General features: G+C 48.9%; 1 protein-coding gene and 1 long non-coding RNA gene across 2 annotated transcripts; both read right to left on the reverse strand.

Annotated features, from left to right (window-relative positions):
* Positions 1-96: 96 nt before the first annotated feature.
* On the reverse strand, positions 97-12,631 carry LOC106027916 (uncharacterized). The gene is made up of 2 exons (XR_001201502.2): positions 12,479-12,631; positions 97-11,363 (listed from the first exon to the last, which is right to left on the reverse strand). It is a non-coding gene; the product is annotated as an uncharacterized LOC106027916 (long non-coding RNA).
* Positions 12,632-15,050: 2,419 nt separating this feature from the next.
* Spaar (small regulatory polypeptide of amino acid response) lies at positions 15,051-18,458 on the reverse strand. Its single transcript, XM_023565518.2, has 2 exons — positions 16,903-18,458; positions 15,051-16,166 (listed from the first exon to the last, which is right to left on the reverse strand). The coding sequence occupies exon 2, from the start codon at positions 16,161-16,163 to the stop codon at positions 15,936-15,938; it is 228 nt and encodes a 75-aa protein (XP_023421286.1). The 5' UTR covers positions 16,164-16,166; positions 16,903-18,458; the 3' UTR covers positions 15,051-15,935.
* Positions 18,459-20,913: the final 2,455 nt, after the last annotated feature.

Here is a 20,913-nt window from a genome sequence, read left to right on the forward strand (position 1 = left end):
TATATATATATATATATGTTTAGTTTCATAAGTAAAAATTTCTACATATACTATCATTCAACATAAATTAAAATGAAAAATAACAATAAAACATGAGTAACAGAGGGGTTAGAAAACAGCCTTTATTATTGAAGCATACATAATGTTTTCAAGAGAAAAAAAATCTTCTTGGTTTTCCCTGATGGTAAATACAGTGGTATTTGGGTTCACAAATTCCATTCTCTCCACGATTCTGGAGAACTGGGTGAAGACTGAATCGAATTTCCACAGAAAGTCAACATTGGACCATATGCTATCTTTTAAATGTGCTTTATCTTTGAATTTACTAGATAAAAAGGAAACAATAACAATAAATAAACACCACCACAGAAAATAACAGCCTGCCATCCGACAACTCTTACCCGGGTGGTTCGAGTGTGACAATGTCTATGAGCCCTTGTGTCTTCCTGTCCCTAAGAACCAGAGCACACAAACCAATCGTGATCTCAGATGGAGCTGAAACACCTGCACTGGGCACTGAGCCTGTGCCATAGCGCATCCCGGCTGCTTGTCATAGTCGCCTGGCATCCAGTGCATGTCCCAGGAGCCCTGCACGGACAGCCACACCTCAGCCCCAACAGATAGAAAGCTCTCAGAAAAAACTGCACTTGTTCTGAGAGTCTTCAGATTCCTTTTGTGTCACTGTTTCCTTACAATATAGCAATATGTGCACAGCATTTACATTGTGTTTGGTATCATAAGAATAAATGTATGCATGATTCAAAATATATGGATGAATTAATATATATATAGCCTACATGCAAAAATGACACCATTTTATGTTAAGGGACTTAAACATCTGTAGACTCTCGTTTTGTTTTTACAGTCCTGGAGATTCACATTGAGCCACACCCCAGCCCTTTTATATTTTGAGAGAGGGTGTCATTAAGTTGCCCCAGCTAGGCTCAAATTCATGATCTTCCTTCCCTAGCCTTCACAGTGTTGGATTATAGGTGTGCACCATCACTACAATCCCCTGTGTACCCGAAGGGACAGCTACAGTTCCAGCCTCTTTGGGCCATTCCAAGCACTTTCCCAGAGAAAACAAATTCAGAAAACAGACTAAATAAAACAACCACCCTTTAGAAATTCTAAGAAATTCCCATGTAATCTCAAAGTGTCAAATTTGTTCAAAAGCATTAAACTTCTGCTTACAGTCACTGTTTTTCATTTACTATTGCTTTGAAAGATAACTGACAATGCTCAGTTACTTCTAAAATGTCAAACCACGTAGAGATAACCTAATTCCTGCAATATTCTCATGTATCCATCCACTGTGTAGGTCTCTAATCAAAGTGAACACCAAGGGTTAAGGTGAAGGGTGAAGGATTCCATTAGTGACCCCCCGCCCACCTTGGCAAAGAACTGCCCAGTGGAACACCCCAACTCAGGCTTATCAAAGCAGGACAGTGCATGCTTGGAGATGCTGGGGGTGGAGGGAGGCCACAAGCTTTGCCCTAGATAGATTGGAAAGGGTTAGAGTTGCAGAGTCAGAAGACTTGATTGATAAAATTTTACACATAGTAACAGTATTGTACAGTACAACACAGTCAAATATGTTTTAGAAAACTTTTATGGGCATAATAAAACACACACGAATATAATGAAACAGTGTCTAGGATTTGACACAAAAGAGCACAGGCTTTGAGGACAAGCAGTGCTCAGCTCCTATTCCAGCTTCATCGCTGCTATCCAAAGGCAGGATCACAATCTAAACACACAAAAGTGGAATTGTTTAAGAATAGCCATGTCCAATTCATCGCTCAGCCTCAACAATAACTAATTCATGACCAGTCTTTTATGTTTTTATTCTATTTCTCTGACTCATTATTATTTTGAAGCAAATCTCACTGGAATATTATAAACATTGTACTATGCTCATACAAATTGTGCCTCAAAAACATGACTTCTTTGATTGTACTACACAGTATTACACAGTATTATTGCCATGTGTAAAATTTTAACACTAAGGTACTCATAAATATAGAATCTTTAAATTATTGCATAATGTCCTAATCTTTTCTCTTTTTTCTTTTATGGTTTCTTTTTTGAAAATGGATCTAAATCAGGCCCTCTTTTTGTGTTGCGGTTTGCTTCAGTTCACCTCAATGTTTTCATCTGAATGTAATCCTCTTCCTGCACCCTTAATTTCAGAGGGTGAGGCAGTAAAACCTGGAAAAAGAACAGCAGCCTGAAGGTCAAGGTAATCACTGCACAGAGGTCAAGATTTCTAGCGGTCCATTGCCTTAGGCTGAAATTGCCTGTGCAATCTCCACAGCGTCTGCAACAGGGGAGGGATCAGGCGTGGACCCCTGCCCCATTCAGGCTGTCTTCCTGTTCCTTAAAACCATGTGCCTTTGTTCCTAAGCCCTGCTGCTACCTGAGCAGCTATCCCTCACTAGATCTGCCTGGGAGCCTCGACTCCAGGGAAATTTTATGCGCATGGTGGCCTTTGTGTCCACACACTGTGTGTATCTCTAACCAGAGTGATCCTCCAAGCCCCCCAGCATCCTCCCGCTAAGGCCTTCCACTTTTTCCTTTTATGTCGCCTTGGGTGCCGAGCTCCAGGCCCACTGTATTTTCTGTTGCATGGAGCCAGATTTCACATATGGAGTCAGATTTCAAATGAGCAGATGTAAAGAAGATAAAGGAGAATACCCATGAAATGCAGTGCTAGGTCAACATCCATGAGACGCTGGAACTTGACACAGCCGACCAAATGTCTGTAAGATTTCGCGTGGACCTCATTATGCTGCAAAGGTCTATTTCTTTCTGTGTTTCAAGCTGCTTTCAGAAGGTGAATTTCTGTTTCCTTGACTTGGCATGAACCACCCAAGGGGAGGCTGGTATGTTCATGTCCTACAAAAGGGTAAGATGTGGGGAGACACTACCACATGAAAATGGATTTACTGACACCAGCTACACAGGCAGGACACATAGTGTGTGCAGAATAAATGTGCAGTGGGTGGAGCCCATAAGCAAAATGAAGAGAAAAAAAGTAAAAGGCATCAATCCTGACCCAGGGTGGATTTTAAATATAACGATAAAATAAGTATTATCAGATGGTGTCTGTGGTCTCTTCCATCTAACGGCCACGCTCTGAGGAGTCAGGGCTGGGCCCTCACTCAGCAGGCTTTGGAATACCCGTTTCCTCATGGTCACAGACCAGGCACCCACAGGAGCTGTGCCGGTGAACTTTGCTCCCCTTCACCTCCCAATACCACAGTAGCACTGCACTTAGTGGAAGGCAGGTGTGGTCCCGGGAGCCTTGGAGAGGGCACTTCACCCTCCAAACCAAGTTGCTTCTTCTATCAGCCATTTGGTTGGCACCTGGGTAGGCACCCAGGACCCCGAATCGAAACCCCTGTCCACCTCATTCCCAGGCCAAAGCTCATTCTTCCCGTATTCCCATTTCTTTTTCATTGTTTCAATATAAATGAGGGTCTGTGTCCTGTCCCTCTGCTCAGCCTCATCTTACCCCATCACCCCAGCCCTTTCCCTCCAGCCACATACACATGCTTCCTGGCTCTCAAATGGCCAAGTTCCTTTCTGCTGCAAGACCTGGAGAGTGCTCCCTCTGGATCACCACCCTCATCTCTTCCCCATGGCCTGAATCTCTCCACAAAAAGCACCTTCTCCTGTACCTGCAGTGGCCCCACCTGTGGTTTTGCCTTCCCCTACTGCTTCGTTCTCCCCCAGAACACTTATTACCACCAGAAAAAAAACCTCCTTGCTTTTTTTTTATATTGACTCTTTCCCATTAGAATATCCATTCCCTAGGAAAGCGGCTCCATCTGTGGTGTTTTTTGCTAACACAATACCCAGCACATGCGTGTGCTCAACAAATATTTCTGAATGAATGGATGAGGTGGAAAGCCATCACTAAGAACTGTGCCCCTTAAATATTCTTTGGCATATTTCAGAGAAGAACAAGAGAAAAGTCATTCCCTGCAGCATGAACTGCCATGGGGGAAGTAGGCAGTAAGGGCCTTCTGAAGCACAGCCTCTAGGCAAAAGGAAGTCATCCTTCTATTAACATGAGGTCGTGCGGACAGGACGGAGCCCTGCTCTTGCAGGGAAGCACAGCCACAGCTCACGGAAGGTTTCAGCCAAGCACAATGTTTGTTGAAAGCACTGGCACTAAATTTCTGAGAGCACTGCAGGCTCATTGACTGAAGGGAACAGCTAGGAAAGGAAGAGCACAGCTTAACATTTTTGTTTTGTTGTCAAACACTAGAAGTTATCAAGAAGCAGCTGTCTTTGTCAGTACGCTTTAACTCACCGGAAGCAAGTGGGCCACATTTTCAGTTTCTCGACCGAGCTAGCTGCTGCAGTACACCAGAATGGCACCTAGTGGACACTCCAGTACACTACAGGTCCAGGAGAGGCCACTTTAGAGAGATGATTGTGTCATTTTGTCCATATTGTCAGTCGTTACCCTATTTATGGATTTCACAGTTGGTATCTTAGACTTAGAGATGGCCAAGAGTTTATTTTGTCAGGAAGTTAAACACAACAATATAACACTACCTACTGTCTAATAAAAGAGAGCATTCTTTTATCAGAATGAAAGAAATGTATTTCAAATTGCAAATATTCCATTTTATAAAAATGTATCACATTGCTTTTGCTCTCCTCCTTTGGAAAAGTAGACACGGAAATATTTATGGGCGAATACAAATATGTGGACTGGTACTGGAAACTCTTCCTGGGTGAGAAATCCCTCCGACAGCATCCTTTGTTTAATACCCTGAACAACAGAGTGGTACTATCAAAAAGTAGCTGTATTTTACACCCGCTACTTCCACACAGCCCTGATGGGTGAGAGATTCCTCCTTAGTTTTGGATGAAGCTGGCAGCCTCCACCTGTTGGTCCTGATTTGGGCCCACAACCCTCTTCCTTGAAGAGGCCTATGGCTTTTTTATTTCCATGTATAAAAGCAGCTCTCAGACCTAACCCTGTGTATCATAGTTTCTTCTCTACACTGAATCCTCCATTTCCTTCAGCCAGGATTTAAACCTTTGGCTGGCAAAGCTAGAAGGTACATTCTGTGCTTTCCAGGGAGATGGTTGCTACCTAGTAAGTCACGACATTTGCGAGAAGTCCCTGGAAAGATGAATCTGAGAACTTCCTTCCCCAGGCTAACGGACTCAGAGCAGCACAAAAACATACTCACTGGTCAATCTTTTTTTGCAGACAGAAAGACAGGCACCCACAGAGCCACAGCCTCTTCCATCGCGGATGATGTATCTCCTGATACAGACCTCTTCCTCCCCCTCTGGAATCACTGGACCTAGAGGTTACTAAGGTGTTTCATTGGTCACACTCCATCACTGTTCTTTGAAAGATTACTGCTAGTGGTCTTTGCTTTTAATAGCAAAGGACAACATTACAACAAATTTTCTTTTAAGGATCAAATTGGCTTTTGTGATTCTAACATCCAGCAATACCTCACTTCATTGTGTAAAACAGAACATTTCAAAAGCTGAATAGACGAGGTTGGCTTTACAGACAGAGAGGATTGCAGAAGGCAGAAATAGAGAAGAAGTGTAGATGAGTGGTTCAAAGTTATTGTCCATGTAGGGAATAAGACAAGGAGGACTTACTCATAAAGCTGACTTAAGTCGACTGGAATGTCCTGGGTTATGTTTGAAAGCTCGGTTTGATTACATGGCACTCAGCACAAGTGAGTCTGTTATGGTTTGATATGTGTCCTGGGTCCTAATGTAGAAAGTTGGTCCAAAACATTGGCCTCCCTATACTTAAACAGAATAAAATGTGTTAGTAGGCTGTTTAATTTGTTTTAGCTATAAATGAAAGGTAACCTCATCTCAGCAGTGGTTTAAATAACATAATTTATTTTTGGGCACTGTAGGGCCCATATGGTTCTCTCATAATATCAGGAACCCAGGTGGGGAAGGACTTAAAACTATAAATCTAGCCGTGGCACGTGTGTGTAATCCCAGCACCCATACAGCTGAGGCAGGAGGATCGCTTTAAGTTCAAGGCCAACCTGGACTATAGAGTGAGTTAAGGCCAGCCTGGAATACATAGTGAGATCCTCTCAAAAAACAGAGGCAGGGGTAGAAAGAGAGAGACAGACTGACAGACAGACTGGGTGATGGTTTGTGAAGTGCAGCTCGTGGTCAGCTGGCTCCAAGGCAGAAGCACGCAGAAAGGCCTGGTGGAGGGAGCTGCTCACCTGTGGCAGCCAAGAAGTTGAGAGACCAGGAAGCAACAGAGAAAAAAGAAGGAGCAAGGGAGCAGAACACAGCCTTCCTGTTATAACCGAAATTTTAATTTTGGATGGTTGATCAGCTAAAACAGACAAATAATGCAGCCTTCTAGGTCACTTCCGTGAGCCACCTCCTCTAGCCAGGCCCCACCAGCACATTCAGCTACAAACGCATCAGTGGATTACTTCACTGAAGACCCTGGCACTCCCATGCCCCCCTCTGTGATATATGTTGTGTCAGGAAGCAGGTCAGGAAATCCCCCTTCCGCTGAAAGGTATGTCTATCAAATGGGAGTACGAATTACAAAGTGGTTCAAGGTTCGCTAGAGGGGGACAGAAAGTTACATTGCATCTGAGAGCACCATAAAACTCAGAGCAGCCTGCCTGTTCCCGGCCATGGCGTTAGCACTGCTTCTGTAAAGCATCAGGTGGCCTTGGATGACACCACTTTTCCACTGGGAGGATCAGTGACACCTCACGTCCTGAATGAGCTCACAAGGAAAAGGCTCCAAATTTGTCTCCCTCGTTCTGAGTACCCTTGCTAAGAGGACCCTCACACACCTCAGCCCCTCAGGCCTCTGGTGCAAACCACAACTGCTCATCCCAGAACGACCATAGTCAAGTCTGCTTTTCTTAACATTTATACCACCATTTTTAAAAATATGGCATGAGATAAAAAGCAACATGTGCTTGTTCAAGTAAGGCTTGACAGTATAGAAGGCTAGAAAGTCCAATGTAAGTCTTCTTCAACCATATCTGTCCTCTGGAGGCTGTCAGATCCTTTTGGCCTTTTATTCTATGTTTTTATAAATCTGTATGTGTGCAATGAAATCTAGATGAAATAAAGTTTGACCTTACACTCTGCTTTAGTGCATCCTGCACACCTTCCATAACTGAAATAATACACTATAAAGAACATGATGTAATATAAAGTCAATACTATGATTCCTCTTAGCACATCAGAAAGCACATCGTTCCCAGGGTGAGGGTGGTGAGAGGATGGAGAAAAAGGACAAGAGTCCAAACACAGAAAACTGAGGCCGTGTGGAGCCCTCTCTCCTGATGAGAAGGACAAAGAAGGAGGAGAGGGAGAAGGAGCAAGAGGAAGGAGCAAGAGTGCCCCAACAGCCGCGGTGCATTTATTTATACACTGGAGAGGCTGAGCATCCCGTGAAACCTCTCTGCCCAGGGGTTTATCCATGCGGCTTGTCTCAGGCGCTATGTTCTTGGGATTGGCCTTGCTCTCGCACTTGATGGATCTTTAGCTTCAGCCGCTCCCGCAAGAAAGTGTGTAGAAGTTTTGTTCTGTTTCCTCGGAGAAGAGGGGTGTTTATTTGCTTTTCTTAATGAAAACATTCTCTAGCTTGTTTTTCTCCTTACTTATCTATTTATAAGCAACAGCTGTCAAATCGATACATTTTCATCATGGTCTCTTATTCTACTTCACGAATGCACCGTAATTTGTTTATGTTTTCCTATTGACTCATTTTTGCATCTTTATAATGTTTTTGCTATTAAAAGTAATACTATTTGAACATCCTCTAGGACATAACCTTCACTCATGAACTTAACTTGTTCCACGATTCTAGAAAAGACGGCCACATTCAGGTTTGTGTGGGAAAGATGGTCACAGTTATGCTCATCCCCCAGTACAGAGTTAACAAACAAAAACAAAATTTTGCCCAATGCATCTGTTTGCAAACCAAATTGTTCACAGACAAAAGCATCCATGAACTGAGGTACCACTGTATGTGTTGGTACTTTTTAATTTTTGATACTGGATAAGGCCTTTGTACGAAGCTACATCCCCAGTTCTTTTTTTATTTTTCATTTTTTAATTTTGAGGCAGGATCTCACTGAGTTGCTAAGGCTGTGTTTGAACTTCCAAGTTTCCTGCCTCAGCCTCCCTGAGTACACTACACCCAGCATGTTTGCTCTCGTGTGGGTTTTCATGGGATGAGACTGGGGCTGCTGGTATGCATATTGCTCCCCACCTGGCCCTGGGCCTGAGCATATCACATTATTACTCTCACCCTGCTCACTGAGCAGTGTAATTTCTGTCTTCCCATCCCAAGACCTGAGATCCTCAGAGACGACTTTACCACTCTGTTGGCAACCAGGATTGGGTTAACTAGAGTTGCCAATTCAAGACTAGGTCTTGCTTGGTTCAAATGGGTGAACTAAGGATACTTTCATGATGCAACAAATTTAGCAGCCTAATGACATTAAATGTGTATCTCATTGTTCTGGAGATCAGCATGCATGTGTAATTCCCTGGGCTAAGATAAAGATGCTGACAAGATGCATTCCTAGCTGGAGGCTCTGGGGGAAAGTGTGTACTTCAGTCTTCCTGTGTAATGGCCAGAGACTGCCCACCCTCCTTGCCTAGAAGCCTCTTCTAGCTTTCTCTCTTGACCTCCTCTGACCTGACTGTTCCACATTAAAGGAACTTTTGATTGCATTGAGCTCACTCACATTATCCAGGGTAATATCCTTATTTCAAGATGACCTGGTGAGCAACCATCATTCCATCCGAAACCTTAATTCCCCTATGTGAATATAACATAGTCACAGCTTCTGTGGTTTAGGACGAGGACGTCTTGGGAAAGCACTATTTGTCTACCACAGTTGTCAAAGTGTTGTGGCTTAAAAATGAAGACTCACATAGTAAAGGCTTGATTTCCAATGTAGCAGTCTTCAGAGCTGGGATTTAGGAAGGTGATAGATCACAAGAGCACCATCCTTATCAATGGATTAATTCACTAATGAGTTGAATGGGCTATTAAGAGATGGGGCCCAGGTGACTGGGGGCATGCCTTTTAACAGATGTCCCTAGCCCCACATCCTGCCTCCCCTTCCCCACCCTTCCCCCTCCCCCTCCTTGCTTCTGTTCACATTTATATGTCTGCCATGGTGCAGCAGCTCTCCCCTGCCACACCCTTCTACCAAGGTATTTCTACCTTGGAGCCAGCCAACCATGGACTGAAAACTCTGGAACCATGAACCAAAATACACCTTTCTGCCTCAAATTATTTATGCCATGTATTTTATCACAGCAATGAGAATCTGCCTAATGCGTCAAGAGTGAGAAGGTGAGGATGGATAGAGACCCTCGCTGCAGCCTTTAAGGAATTTGGGTTGGAATCTGAGAAAGACCACCTAACCAGCCAGGCAGCGAGGAGAAAGGCTGGGGAGAACATCAGAAAGACATACCAGCAAAGTATGTGCACTGACAGTGACCAATGGCCCAGGCACAGGGAGTTTGGCTGACTGACACCAGAAGAAGGGGCATCCTCCCCTTGCGTAGGGTCCTACACAGGGACAGGGGACTACCATGGTACCCGTATCTCAGAAGAGCAAGACGAAAAACTCTGGGCCACCATAATCCTGCTTCCTGGGTGGATTCTGTTGGCAGCTGACAAAGGTCTCCGCGTGGAAGTCAGAAGTCATGCAGATAAAATCCCCCTACACCCTGAGCTGAGGGCCCTGTTACCTCCCTCTAACACTGGAGTTGGGGAATTACTTTGACAGATTCCTGGGCCCTGCCTCGATAATCTGGGATTAGGATCCATGCTGGTCCCTAGAGGGACAGGGCGAGTGCAGACACAGCCAGGCCTCTCCCACAGACCCATGAGTCCCAGAGTAGCCTCTACCTTCCTCAACCCACCCAAATACACCCCTTCTGGCCCAGATGCACCAGTAATCACCCTCAACCCCCAGAGAGCCCTTTTGAATTTGGAGACAAGTTCTCACTAAGGCTCTAAGTTGCACAATAGCCCAGTGGTATGTTTGGCTTGTATGAGACAAGGCCTGGGTTCAATCCCCCTACTACCAAAAAATAAATTCTAAGTTGCACAGCCTGGCTCCAACGTGCCACCCTGCTGCAGTGCTGGGATTATAGGAGTGCACTTCTTGCCCAGATTAAGAAACATTTAGAATACATAAATAATCTTACCCATCCAGCGATATCTGCTTATCAACATGTTGACCCATAGCTTCCACATCTTTTTCTACATATAGAAGTATAGTTAACAAAAAATGGGATTTTATCACATGACCACATTCACAGGTCTCTGATGCAATGTGTGATGAATAGCCTTTCGCATTAATTTGCCTCATTCTTTTGAAGCCTGCTAGCACTGGATTTTATAGCTATGATGGGATGTGCCAGTCAGCCGTTTCTACCCTCTTGCTCTGCAGATGTGCTGGAGGAATGCATTTGTGGGAGCATGTGGTGGGGCTGAAGGTCTCTGTGTCTCGACTGTGCCTGCCTCAAGTGTCATGTCCCCGGGAACGGTGACCTGGCAAACACAATGATCCTTTTATACTCCTTGGAACAAGTGGTTTCCTTTCAGGAAGGTGCTTTTCTGGAAAATATGTTATTCCAAAACTTGCTGATTCCAAAATCCAGCCTGTCCCAGAGAGAAATACCACCCTGGTTTCAGAACCAGGGAGTGTGGACAAACAGCCCGGGGGGGGGGGGGGTCGCCTCTTCCGCCAGCCCTCCAGAGAGCTGGGTTTCAGGGATCTTCTCTCCCATACATCCGAGGCAAGATATAGGATGACCCCTGAAAAACCAGAAAACTGAGGTGCAGCAAGTCAGAGCTTGAGGCAGGGAAACCAGCCCTCTCCATGTACCCAGTGGGGCTGAGATGGAGTTGAGGGGTCTCTCTGCCCTTGGCCCAAGGGCGGAGGTGTGGGGGAAGCCCCAGGGGAAGGAACCAAGGTCTGTGGTGGGAGAGGCACAAGCTGGCCTCTGAAGGGGGAGATTCTTAGTGCACCTCAACATGAAGCCTGGGGTCTGAGGTCTGTTGGTCCTTAGCAGAACCTTCCTCCTCAGGAAGTGGTCCTGTGGCTTCCTCCAGCGCGAAGACCCCTTCTTCAGAGTCAGAGACCTGAGGGTGCCAGGTGTCGGCCGGAGTTTGCTCAGGTGAACCGGGGGCAGTCAGAGGCCCGCTTCCCTTCCTCCTGCAGATGCGAAGAGAGTTGTGCTGGGGGTTTGGGAGGCTCAGACGCCAGCTGGGCTTTGCTCCGGCAGATTCCGCACTGGCCCAAGGGGCTCCTCCTGTGATGGATCGGCTCTCTCCCCTGTAAACAGAGATCTCAAGGTTGCTGTGAGCACTGAGATGATACACAGAAAAACAGTGCCTGCCACAGTGTACGAGTCGGAGAACAAATGGGGAGAATGAGAGTCTGGGAACTGGGAGGCCTGGGTTCCTGAGAGCGCAGCCCGACTTCCAGGGTGACCTTCAGCAGCTGCTTCCCCACCCTCCGGGTAAACACTCCCGGTTCGCCAGTGTTTGGGCGCCAGCCTGTCTTGGCCTTGCACCACCGCCTCCCCCTTTGGGGTTTGGTGTAGAGGCCTCCCCTGCAGAGGAGGCTCCCTGCTGGCCAGCGTCTGGGCCCCACCCTCTTCTTCTGCAGGGAGCTGCGCTGGGGAGACAGTCCACCACAGACTCACACCACACACACAGCACACTGGCTGCCCCGTGAGCACAGACACATCACACAGCACATAAACAGCACACACACCTTACACTCACACCGTGCTATCCACACACAATACACTCTACACCGTTCACACTCACACTGCACACACTCACATACACACTCACCACCTCACATATCACACATACACAACACAGTCATATAGTAGACATCACAATACACATTACACACCATACACACCCACCTTACACACACAGACATCACACACCAACATGCAACACACACTGCCCACCTCATATACACTGACATACTACACACTCATACCAGCCTGCATCCACAGATACATCACACAGCACAGTGCACACTCGTCACCACACATGTACCTCACACACCTCACACTCGCCACACACATCACACCCACACACACAATAGTCTTGTAGTGCATACCACACAGACAGCATAAGCATGCATACACATCACAGACCACACACAATTATGCACCACACTGATCACAGTCCACACACCATTCCACACACACAGAAGCGTCACACATGCTACATACACTGCACAGTAAGTACGTCACACATCACAGCCACGTGCCTCACATACACACAGCCTCGTGTGCCTGTTCACCTCACCCCACTCACTGAGCTCACTACCAACTCCAGACTGCCAAAATCCAGGGACCTCTTCTGTGTGGCCACCTGTGCCTCCCCTGCAGCCATCAGCCACTTGCCCCAGCTTCTCAGAACTACCTTCTCCCTCTGGAGTCTCCAGAGAAAATGCAGGACATCCAGTGAAACTTCGATTCCAGACAGACTCTGCATAATGTTTCAGTGTATGTCCCAAATACTACACAGGGTACGTTTGTGCCAAAAGTCACTCATCGTGACTGAGGTGCCAGTGTAACTGATGTCCTATACTTTATTTGCTGAATCTGGCCCCTCCTCTCCAGTGCTCTGTCCCACCTGCTCCCCCCACCCCTACTTCCTTCCGTTCCCTCTCCGGCTGCTCCTCTCCTCCCGCCCTTGTGCTGGCCTTGACTGCCTTTCCACTCAAGCCCCCCGCCCTCCTGGGCCTGCTTCTCTTGCCCTTCAGCCCATCCCTGCATGGGCCTGTGCTCGAGAGGGTCCTCCAGGGACCTCACCTCCAGCTGCCGTTCCCAGATCACCCTACAGCAGTACACAAAGCAGCAGTGCCCGTGTGTGTGCCTGGAGGCTGCACCTTCCCAGCCCAACAAGTACGGCCACTTCTGTGGCACCTGCGGAGCCCCCTGTCCACGAACATGCTGGCTGCATACAGCAGATAGTGCCTCCCTTGGGCACCACTGGTTGTTGCCCAGCCTCTTTGTGTACTGGCAGGGCTGAGCCACTGGTTCCCTGCCCTTGTCTGTGCTCTGAACCAGCGCTTTCCCCTAGATTCAACTTGTTGAATTTCTTCTCTCTTTCCAGTGCAGTTTATGGGGTTCCTCCTATGAGCTTTCCTGGGTCTCTCAGCTCCCCTTCCCCTGATGCCTTACCCAGGAGTTCACTGGGTGCTGGGACCATGTCTGTCTCAGCCACCTTCTTTTTGCTGGGACACGATACCTGACAGCCAGTCTTAAAGAAGGAGAGGTTTACTTGGGCTCATGGTTACTGCATTTGGTCAGCAGGCTCCACGGCAGAAGAGCATGGTAGCGGGGCCTGGGAGGAGAGCTGCTCATCTCCTGGCAACCAGGAAGCGGCAAGAGGAGGGAGGGACAAGAAGGAGACATAGCCTTCCAGATCACACCAGGGACAGCTTCCTAACAGCAAGCCAGGTACACTGCCCCCTTGATCCAGTCACCTCCTGAAAGCCCCACCTACAACCTCATGAGTGAGTCCTTCAGGGACTGTTCTCCAAACCAACCATAACCATCTGCTGACCCGCACCTTCTCTAATGGGGACTGGCACATGGTCAGTGCCCGGTCAGCATGCACTGAGTGGAGAAGTAAAGGACTGAATAGGTGCTCAGGTGATGAAATGAATGAATAAGTAGGTGAGGAAGTGAGGAAGAAAGATTCAGTGAGCTGTTTGGGTGGTTAGATAGACGGGTGAGCCAGTGGATGGATGGTGTGGGTAGATGGAGGAATGGCTGGATGGATGAGCTGATGTGAGTGGTTCGGTAGATGGATGGGTGGCTGAGTAGATGGATGAGTGGATGGGTGAGTGAGCAGGTGGATAGATGGGTGGGTGGGTGAGTGCATAAGTAAGTAGATAGATAGGCAGATGAGTAGCTAAAGGAGCAGGTGAACAACCGAAGGCTCCTCAGGGTTCCCCGCCATTGCTCTGTGTTCACAGTCCTGTTACTACCAACCAGAGACTTTCACTGTGCTGACCCAGTAAGGGCTGTGACCACACAGGCCTCAGCAGGGCTATGGGTCAGGATTCTGGGACTGGGCTACAGCCAAAAGGAGCCTGACCTGGAGAAGAGCAAACTGCTTGCAAGGAGGGGGGCTGAAACCCACACACTTCTCCCCTCTGAGAGCGGTCTCCTCTCTTGCACATCTCTCCCCACCAAGGGCTCTTGGGCCTGGGAATTTCCTTGTGTCCAGATCCACCTCTGACTGAGCACCTCTAAGCACCTCTGAGAAGAGGACCCTGACAAGTTCCTTTGGAAGTGCTCTGCCCAGATCCCTTTTTAAGGAAGGATGTCAGGGCCACCTCAGCTGCACAGCTCTGTCTTGCCTGAGTCCAAACACTTGCAGAGAGGCAGGCTCCTGAGTAAGGGTGTGGAGGGGCATTAAGGGCCTTCCTTATAGGCCTTGAACTTCTTCCTCTGCCCAGGCCTGCTTCCATCTACTTCTTCACACAGGTGCTCGTCCCTAATGGCCATCTTGCACCCAGACTTTCTCAGTGCTTGTTTGTGGAGAACACACCTGTGACAGTGTATTCACCCAGTCTCCAGGCCTCCCTGCAGCCATCTCCTTTCCATATGCATCTATGAAAGCCCTACATGGGGGCTGCAGTGTCTGGAGAACCTTAACAGGTCCTGGGAGCTCGCTTCCCCAGCCCACCCCTCTCCATCAGCCTGTAACCCTCTCCTCCCTGCGTCTCCCCTCTGCCCGTGACCCTCTCCAGCTTCAAGCCTTTCCAGTTCTTGTGGCAGCCACATGGCAAGAACAGTGTGTCTGCTCCACAGCCCCCCTCAGGGTCAGTCCCTCCCGCCCAACAAGGACGCGCTGGCAGAAGCACCCATTCACAGGTGGCTGCAAATGTATGAACCAACAGGCTCAAACTTTTGTACCTTTAAACCATTCTCTTTAAAAAATATGGCACGGCTTATTCCATGCACACAGAGAGAAGAGATTTTCCACTAACAGAAAACAGTTTATTTGTGATGAAAAGAAAAGCTTTGTTACATGCTGTGAATGCAACATGACATTTTTATCTTTTGGAATTAGCTTTCAGTTCATGATTTTTCTATCATTCCTAAACAACACAATTCACTCTCATTCTCTAGGAATAGCAGTAACCTGTTAGACTATAGCAGCAACATCTCATTGAAAATACATTTAAAAGTCTTCTTTCTGGCTTTCCTGTTAATAAAACATCTTGTGCTTTCTGTGGCTTATTTTTTCTTGTTTCCTCTCGTAGTTTTCCAAACTAGATTTGGAGAGACCCATAAAAGGATATGCATCTTCATTACAAAATAAATCACTTGTTCCCAGGAAGCAGCTCTTTTGTTTCAGAATTTCAGAGCTGATTTCAGGCAACTGGCAGAGCAGGGAGGCCTTAGGGTTGGGCCCTGGGCAGTGTGCAAAAATACTCGTAAGGAAGCTGGAGTCCATAAGAAGTGGTTACCAAAAATGTTCACTTGAAACCACTGCTTTCTCCATGGCAACAGAACCACCGTGTTGACAACAAATTCCAGTAATATTTGTGCAGAGCTGGCCCTCCACGAAATCCCCTGTGGTGAATGTTTGCACCTCCTCAGACTCGACCTGAGCCAGCCAGTGGTTAGGGCTTAACCAAGTTCTGCAAGACAGGAGCTGACGCCCACCTGCTCCCAATCCTTCAGGTCCCTCAGGCTTGAGAGCACAGCAATCCAGGAAGGGAGAAGACTCCAAATCCAGGAGGTACAGGAGGACAGGGGGGGTCAGGCCTGGGAGGAGGGGAACCCCAAGGAAGGCTTGAGGAGGGGGTTGGTGGGTCTGATGCATCGAGAAACAAATCCTGAAGGACTGTTAGGCCTCACATAATGGTCCAGAAGTCCTGGGCCCTCAGCACCGGCGAGGCTTGGCTCTCAGGCCTGGCGAAGAGAGAAGATTCCTGATGAAACGTGGCCACTGTGAAGCTGCGGCCAGGGCCTCCCTGAGGATCCTGGGTCTTCGAGTCATAACTGAAGCAGCAGAGAATACAGGTGATGACCACAGTGACCACAAGGAGCACTGCCACCACCCCAATCACCATTATTTCCATGTCCTGCGCAGGGGACCAATTACACAATTAGCAATGTGGGTGATCTCAAAATGTTAGCTCCCCATTCAAAACAGAGGTGCTCTTGGTGATCACAGGTGCCCTGTGTCCCACAGGCTGCTCTCCTTGGTCTTCTAAGGCTGAGGCCCTGGGTGGCATCACCCCAGGCCGTTGAGAGCCCCCATGAGGCCCTTCGGCTGGGACCTCAGAGGATCTCTACTTTCTACACCTCCCCAGGCCTCCAAGGGCTGTGGTCAACTTCACTGACAAGCACCGCCCAGGAAGATGTCAGCACGTGACGTCCAGCCTGGGGAAAGTGGTGAGGAGGAGGGGGCAGACAATAATATGCAGAGAGAGCCAGGCAGCCTTGACCCTCTGGCGACGCCTACAGATTTCAAGAGCAACTGTACCCTCATCTCCCCCTCCAGTGGATGCAGGAGGAGTCAGCTCCTCCTCTCAGGGACCTTGGGCAAGTGGTGCTCTGAGCAAGGTGGGGGGTGGGAACACCCACAAGTCACCAAGGCAGCCAAGAGGCCTCCACAGGGGCTGTGGGGAGAAAGACATACTGCATTTGGCCTTTTTTCCAAGTGAGTTTGGGAGACTGCAGTTTAGACGCTGAGGGGAATGGAGGGTTTGCTCCAAAAGCCAGGAAATCTCAGCCCTTTAGGGATGCACTGGGAGCTCCCTCACCCTGATCTCCAGAAGAAACCCTCTTCAGTGCTAGCCCTGGCCAGCCACTAACCTGGGTGCTGTGAGACTGACTGAGGGCCAGCCTCGGTGGTACCTAGTGCTGGGCGTCCTTGCCTGGTGGCCATCCCAGGGGTCCACGACACTTCTCTCTGGATGCTATAGTGTTAGCCCTGCCTGGAAGTTGGCTCCAGGATGTCTGAGCAGCTGTGAGTACTTCCTGAATCCCTTCCTCCAATTGTGAGTGACCCACAGCTGCCACCCTCCCCGCTCAATGACAGCACTTACCCTGCCCCCCACACACACCCTGTCCCTGACGGAAGGGCCATGGGAATGAACCAGACCAAGCCCACTGGGTCAGTGTAAGTCAGGCAGAGGAGCTCCATCCTGGCCCCTCACACTCGACACTCCCTGGGACCCCAATCACTTCCAGAAGGTAATCTGGGTCTTTAGACACCCTTTTCCCATATTGAAATGAAGTAGAAGTAATAATTCCAGCTCCTGGACACAGCCCAGCATGTCATGTGGTCTCTCTCCAGCAGCCCTGTGCAGTGGTATTGCCTGCATTCTACACATACGGATAATGACGCAGTCACAGAGCTGGAATGTCCTGCCGTGGCCAGCTGCTAGTTCACAGCGGCCACTACAGCAAAGTTGGGGCTTCCCTCCCTCCACTCTTAGCCTAATGCCCTTTCTAGGTAACACACGATCCCAGAAGCATCACCTGATTGTGAGGTTTTATTAATCAGGGTGTCAAGGCATAGACAGGGCAGAGGTCACACAGCCTAGAAACTTTGCAATTTCTCCAAAGCCCAAGCACCAGTGTTAGGAAACTTCCTGTGCAGCGCAGGAGACCAGCACACTGCGATCTTCTCACTGTGCTTTTTCTGAGATGACTGGATGATCCAGGCTCTGGGCTGCTCCTCCACATGGGCACAGAAAGCCAGATGTCCCACATTATTTGTTCTAACAGGGGCAACCAGAAGCAGAGAAAAGGGACACGATGCCCTGATCCACAGTGCTGCAGTTTCCCACCGATTCCCAACACTGTCTCATTTATCTGGGTGATGGGAGTGCAAGGTGCCGCGTGCCAAGTCTGATTATGGGTTTCTTTGACTTCCTGCTTGCCTGATCTTTGTGAGTAGACATAGGTGCAGTTCACAGGCGGAGGCTGAGAATAGTTCAGCATTTTTAATCTGTTACAAAAGACAATTGCTCAGCAGTGACTAGATTTCCTCTTCTGTCTCTGTCTCTGAGACTTGGGGGAAGAGTTCTTTTTCTTCTTTTATTTCTCTGTAAAATCGGTGTAGAGGAGCAGGGGCTGAGGTGGGTGGACCAGAGCGGCTATGGGGGGAAGCAGGCTGAAGACAGAGCATGGTCGTGGGTACAGAGGGTACAGAGGGGAATCTCTGCAGAAAGAACATCAGCAGTTCTTGGACCCTGTGGTCCATTTTCCCATGGCTGTCACTGTGAGTTTACCACCTTTCCCCTCATTCGCACCCCTCCCCCAGCCCTCAGCAGAGAACCAGCTGGGAAAAGAGGAAAAAGGACATGCTATTCCCGTGAGTCACCAGGCCCCTGATTTTCCGGCCTGTTCCAGCCCCTCCCCTTGCCTTGCCAGCCCCCCACCCCACCCCAGCTTTGCTCACTTCTGTTTCCTCCTCGGCACCCTAGGCTCAGGCTGAGGCCTCCGGAGATTTCCTGCCTCTCTGCGCCCTGCACCAGGAGTTCGTAGAGCTTGCAGCACGATCCCGGCTTTGATAGGAGAGTGTCCAGTTACTCTTCTCATTTTACGCAAGAGGAAACTGAGGCCCAGAGGAGGAAAGCACCCTCCTAAAGCCCACCCAGCACCTAGAAGCTTAAATAGCTCCATTCTCGCCCTGTTAGCCCCTCTGCCACACAAAGGCACCAAGAGACAAGCTGGCTGGAGACACAAAGCTTGGATAAGAAAACCTGACCATGTTACCAGGAAGCACAGTCTGTGGAGTGGGGTTTCTGAGTGCCTCGGAGCTCAGTCTGCCCTAGAGACAGCCTGGAAATGGAGTTGCAGGCAGAGACCCAGGGGCAGCCTGGGTGCTCTCACCCCTCCTCCTCTCCCAGCCCCTTGACCCTCCAGAGCTCTCCAGAGCCAAGGGACAGTGAAGGCAGAATGCCCTCTGGACAGGACTTTATTCAAACATTAAGTCTCCTCATCAGCTCAGGCAGGACCCGCATGCTTCTCCCACTCCACAGCTGTCCCTGGGACCCCAGCTCCCTCCCTCCCAGAGGGAGGTCCCAGGGAAACATAGCTCCAGCCATCCGACTCCTCCCTCCCACTGTGCTGCCATGAAGAGCCTCTTCACAAAGCTTCTTGGTGGCTTTTACTTTCTGTAGTAAGACACAGCAAATTGACTATATGGCCCCACACTGCCTTCTCCACACAGGAAGGACATTCTCAGGGCTTCTCTCAGCTGCCCACTTGCTAGAGGCTTGCAGACACCTAATGAAAATCACTTGAGCACTTTGTATTTGATAGGCACTGGCTCCAACAAATGCCCTTGTTACTTCTGGAGCTACTAGGAGTTAAAGTCACAAATTTGGGTGTCCAACCAAACCTGCTGTCCGCTACCAAGCTCTAAAGTGTCGACAGGGCCACTCCACATGGTCCTCAATTCTCTCCACCATGGAGGGACATAGTATGCAAATAAAGCCCAAGCAAGAACTAGGTTACAGTACACACGTCTCTACATGAAAACATCCAGATCCACTCATCTTGGTGATGGATGGGAGAGCAGGGCAGGCATCAGTGGAGGCCTCTGTGAGCAGGGTGAGGGTGGTGGTGATGGTGCTGGAAGTCCTGGTAGTGTTGCTGGAGGACCTGGTGGTAGTGCCGAAGGTGTAGCTGGTGATGGAGCTGGTGTTGCACAGAGCACAGGAGACACACGGCCAGGTAATGGTGACGGAAGAGCCCGGGCTGGAGCTGGAGTTGCAGGACTCGGTTTTCCCCTACAGCCAGATGGTTCCTCTCTACATCATCATCCTGTGGTCTGTGGAAAGGGCAGTTGGCCAGCAGCAGCAGCAGCAGCAGCAGGACAGCCACCACAGTGCCTGTGATCCAGCCCACCAAAGTTGCGCTCCCAGGAAGCCTAGAGTCTGGAGCAGGATGGTCCTTCACCACTACCCAGCAGCTCCGAATGGCTTCCTCCCCCTCAGCAACCTCTGCTCAGTCCTTGCAGTCACTGAACTTTGTTGTCTCAACTCTTATGGACTGGAGTAGCCAGAAGGACTCTTTGGATTGGAGTAGCCAAGGGTGAGGCCTGGGGGCCACTGACTCAGTGGAGGCCAGGCAGGAAGATGGGGGGAGACAGAGAAGCTGTCGTGTTGGGCTTCCTTGAGGGGATGAGGGGTACAGGGGTACAAGGGTAATACGTCAGGGTCCTCCACTCCTGCCACATGGCTGAGTGCGGCCAAGAGGGCAGTTTCTCTCTGTCTCTGTCTCTGTCTCTGTCTCTGTCTCTGTCTCTGTGTCTGTCTCTTTATCTGTCTCGGGGTGTGTGTGTGTGTGTGTGTGTGTGTGTGTGTGTGTGTGTGTCTTTCTCTCTCTCCCTCCCTCCTCTCTGTGGTTTCCTTTTAGCACAGAAATTAGGAACATGAACTTGAGAACTGCATACAACTCCCTTACTTAACCTCTCTACATCTTGGTTTCTTATCTGTAAAATAAATCAGAGGATCACCTACCTCAGAGGGTCTTCTGAGGATCAAAGGAGTTGAGACAGATAAAGAATTTAAATAGGGGAGAAACCACACCTTCCCCTGAAGCTGGCTCCACCATGCTGATTGGTGAGAGTCTCAGCCAGGAGAGGAACCGCACCCTGATTCAGAGGACTTAGGCTGAGATGATAGCAGCTGAGGGGAAGGAAAGGCTGGCGCTTCTGTGTTTGGCTGACCCCGCAGGTCTGGGCTGGTGCTCTGGGTGTCCACCTGGAGGCCAGCAGTGTGCACTGTGCCAACTGTGTGGATTCCTCCTGTCTTGTTTTTGAAATTCAGTGTTTTGTTTTATTCCTGCATCTGGTAACCTGAGTGACTT

The sequence above is a fragment of the Cavia porcellus genome, unplaced genomic scaffold (assembly GCF_034190915.1).
Source record: "Cavia porcellus strain 051 isolate PalLab524CR breed Dunkin Hartley unplaced genomic scaffold, mCavPor4.1 scaffold_1, whole genome shotgun sequence".
Taxonomy (NCBI): domain Eukaryota; kingdom Metazoa; phylum Chordata; class Mammalia; order Rodentia; family Caviidae; genus Cavia; species Cavia porcellus.

Excerpts from the sequence above, each read along its gene's own strand:
- Spaar (XM_023565518.2), bottom strand. The coding sequence starts at position 16,163 with ATGGAAATAATGGTGATTGGGGTGGTGGCAGTGCTCCTTGTGGTCACT.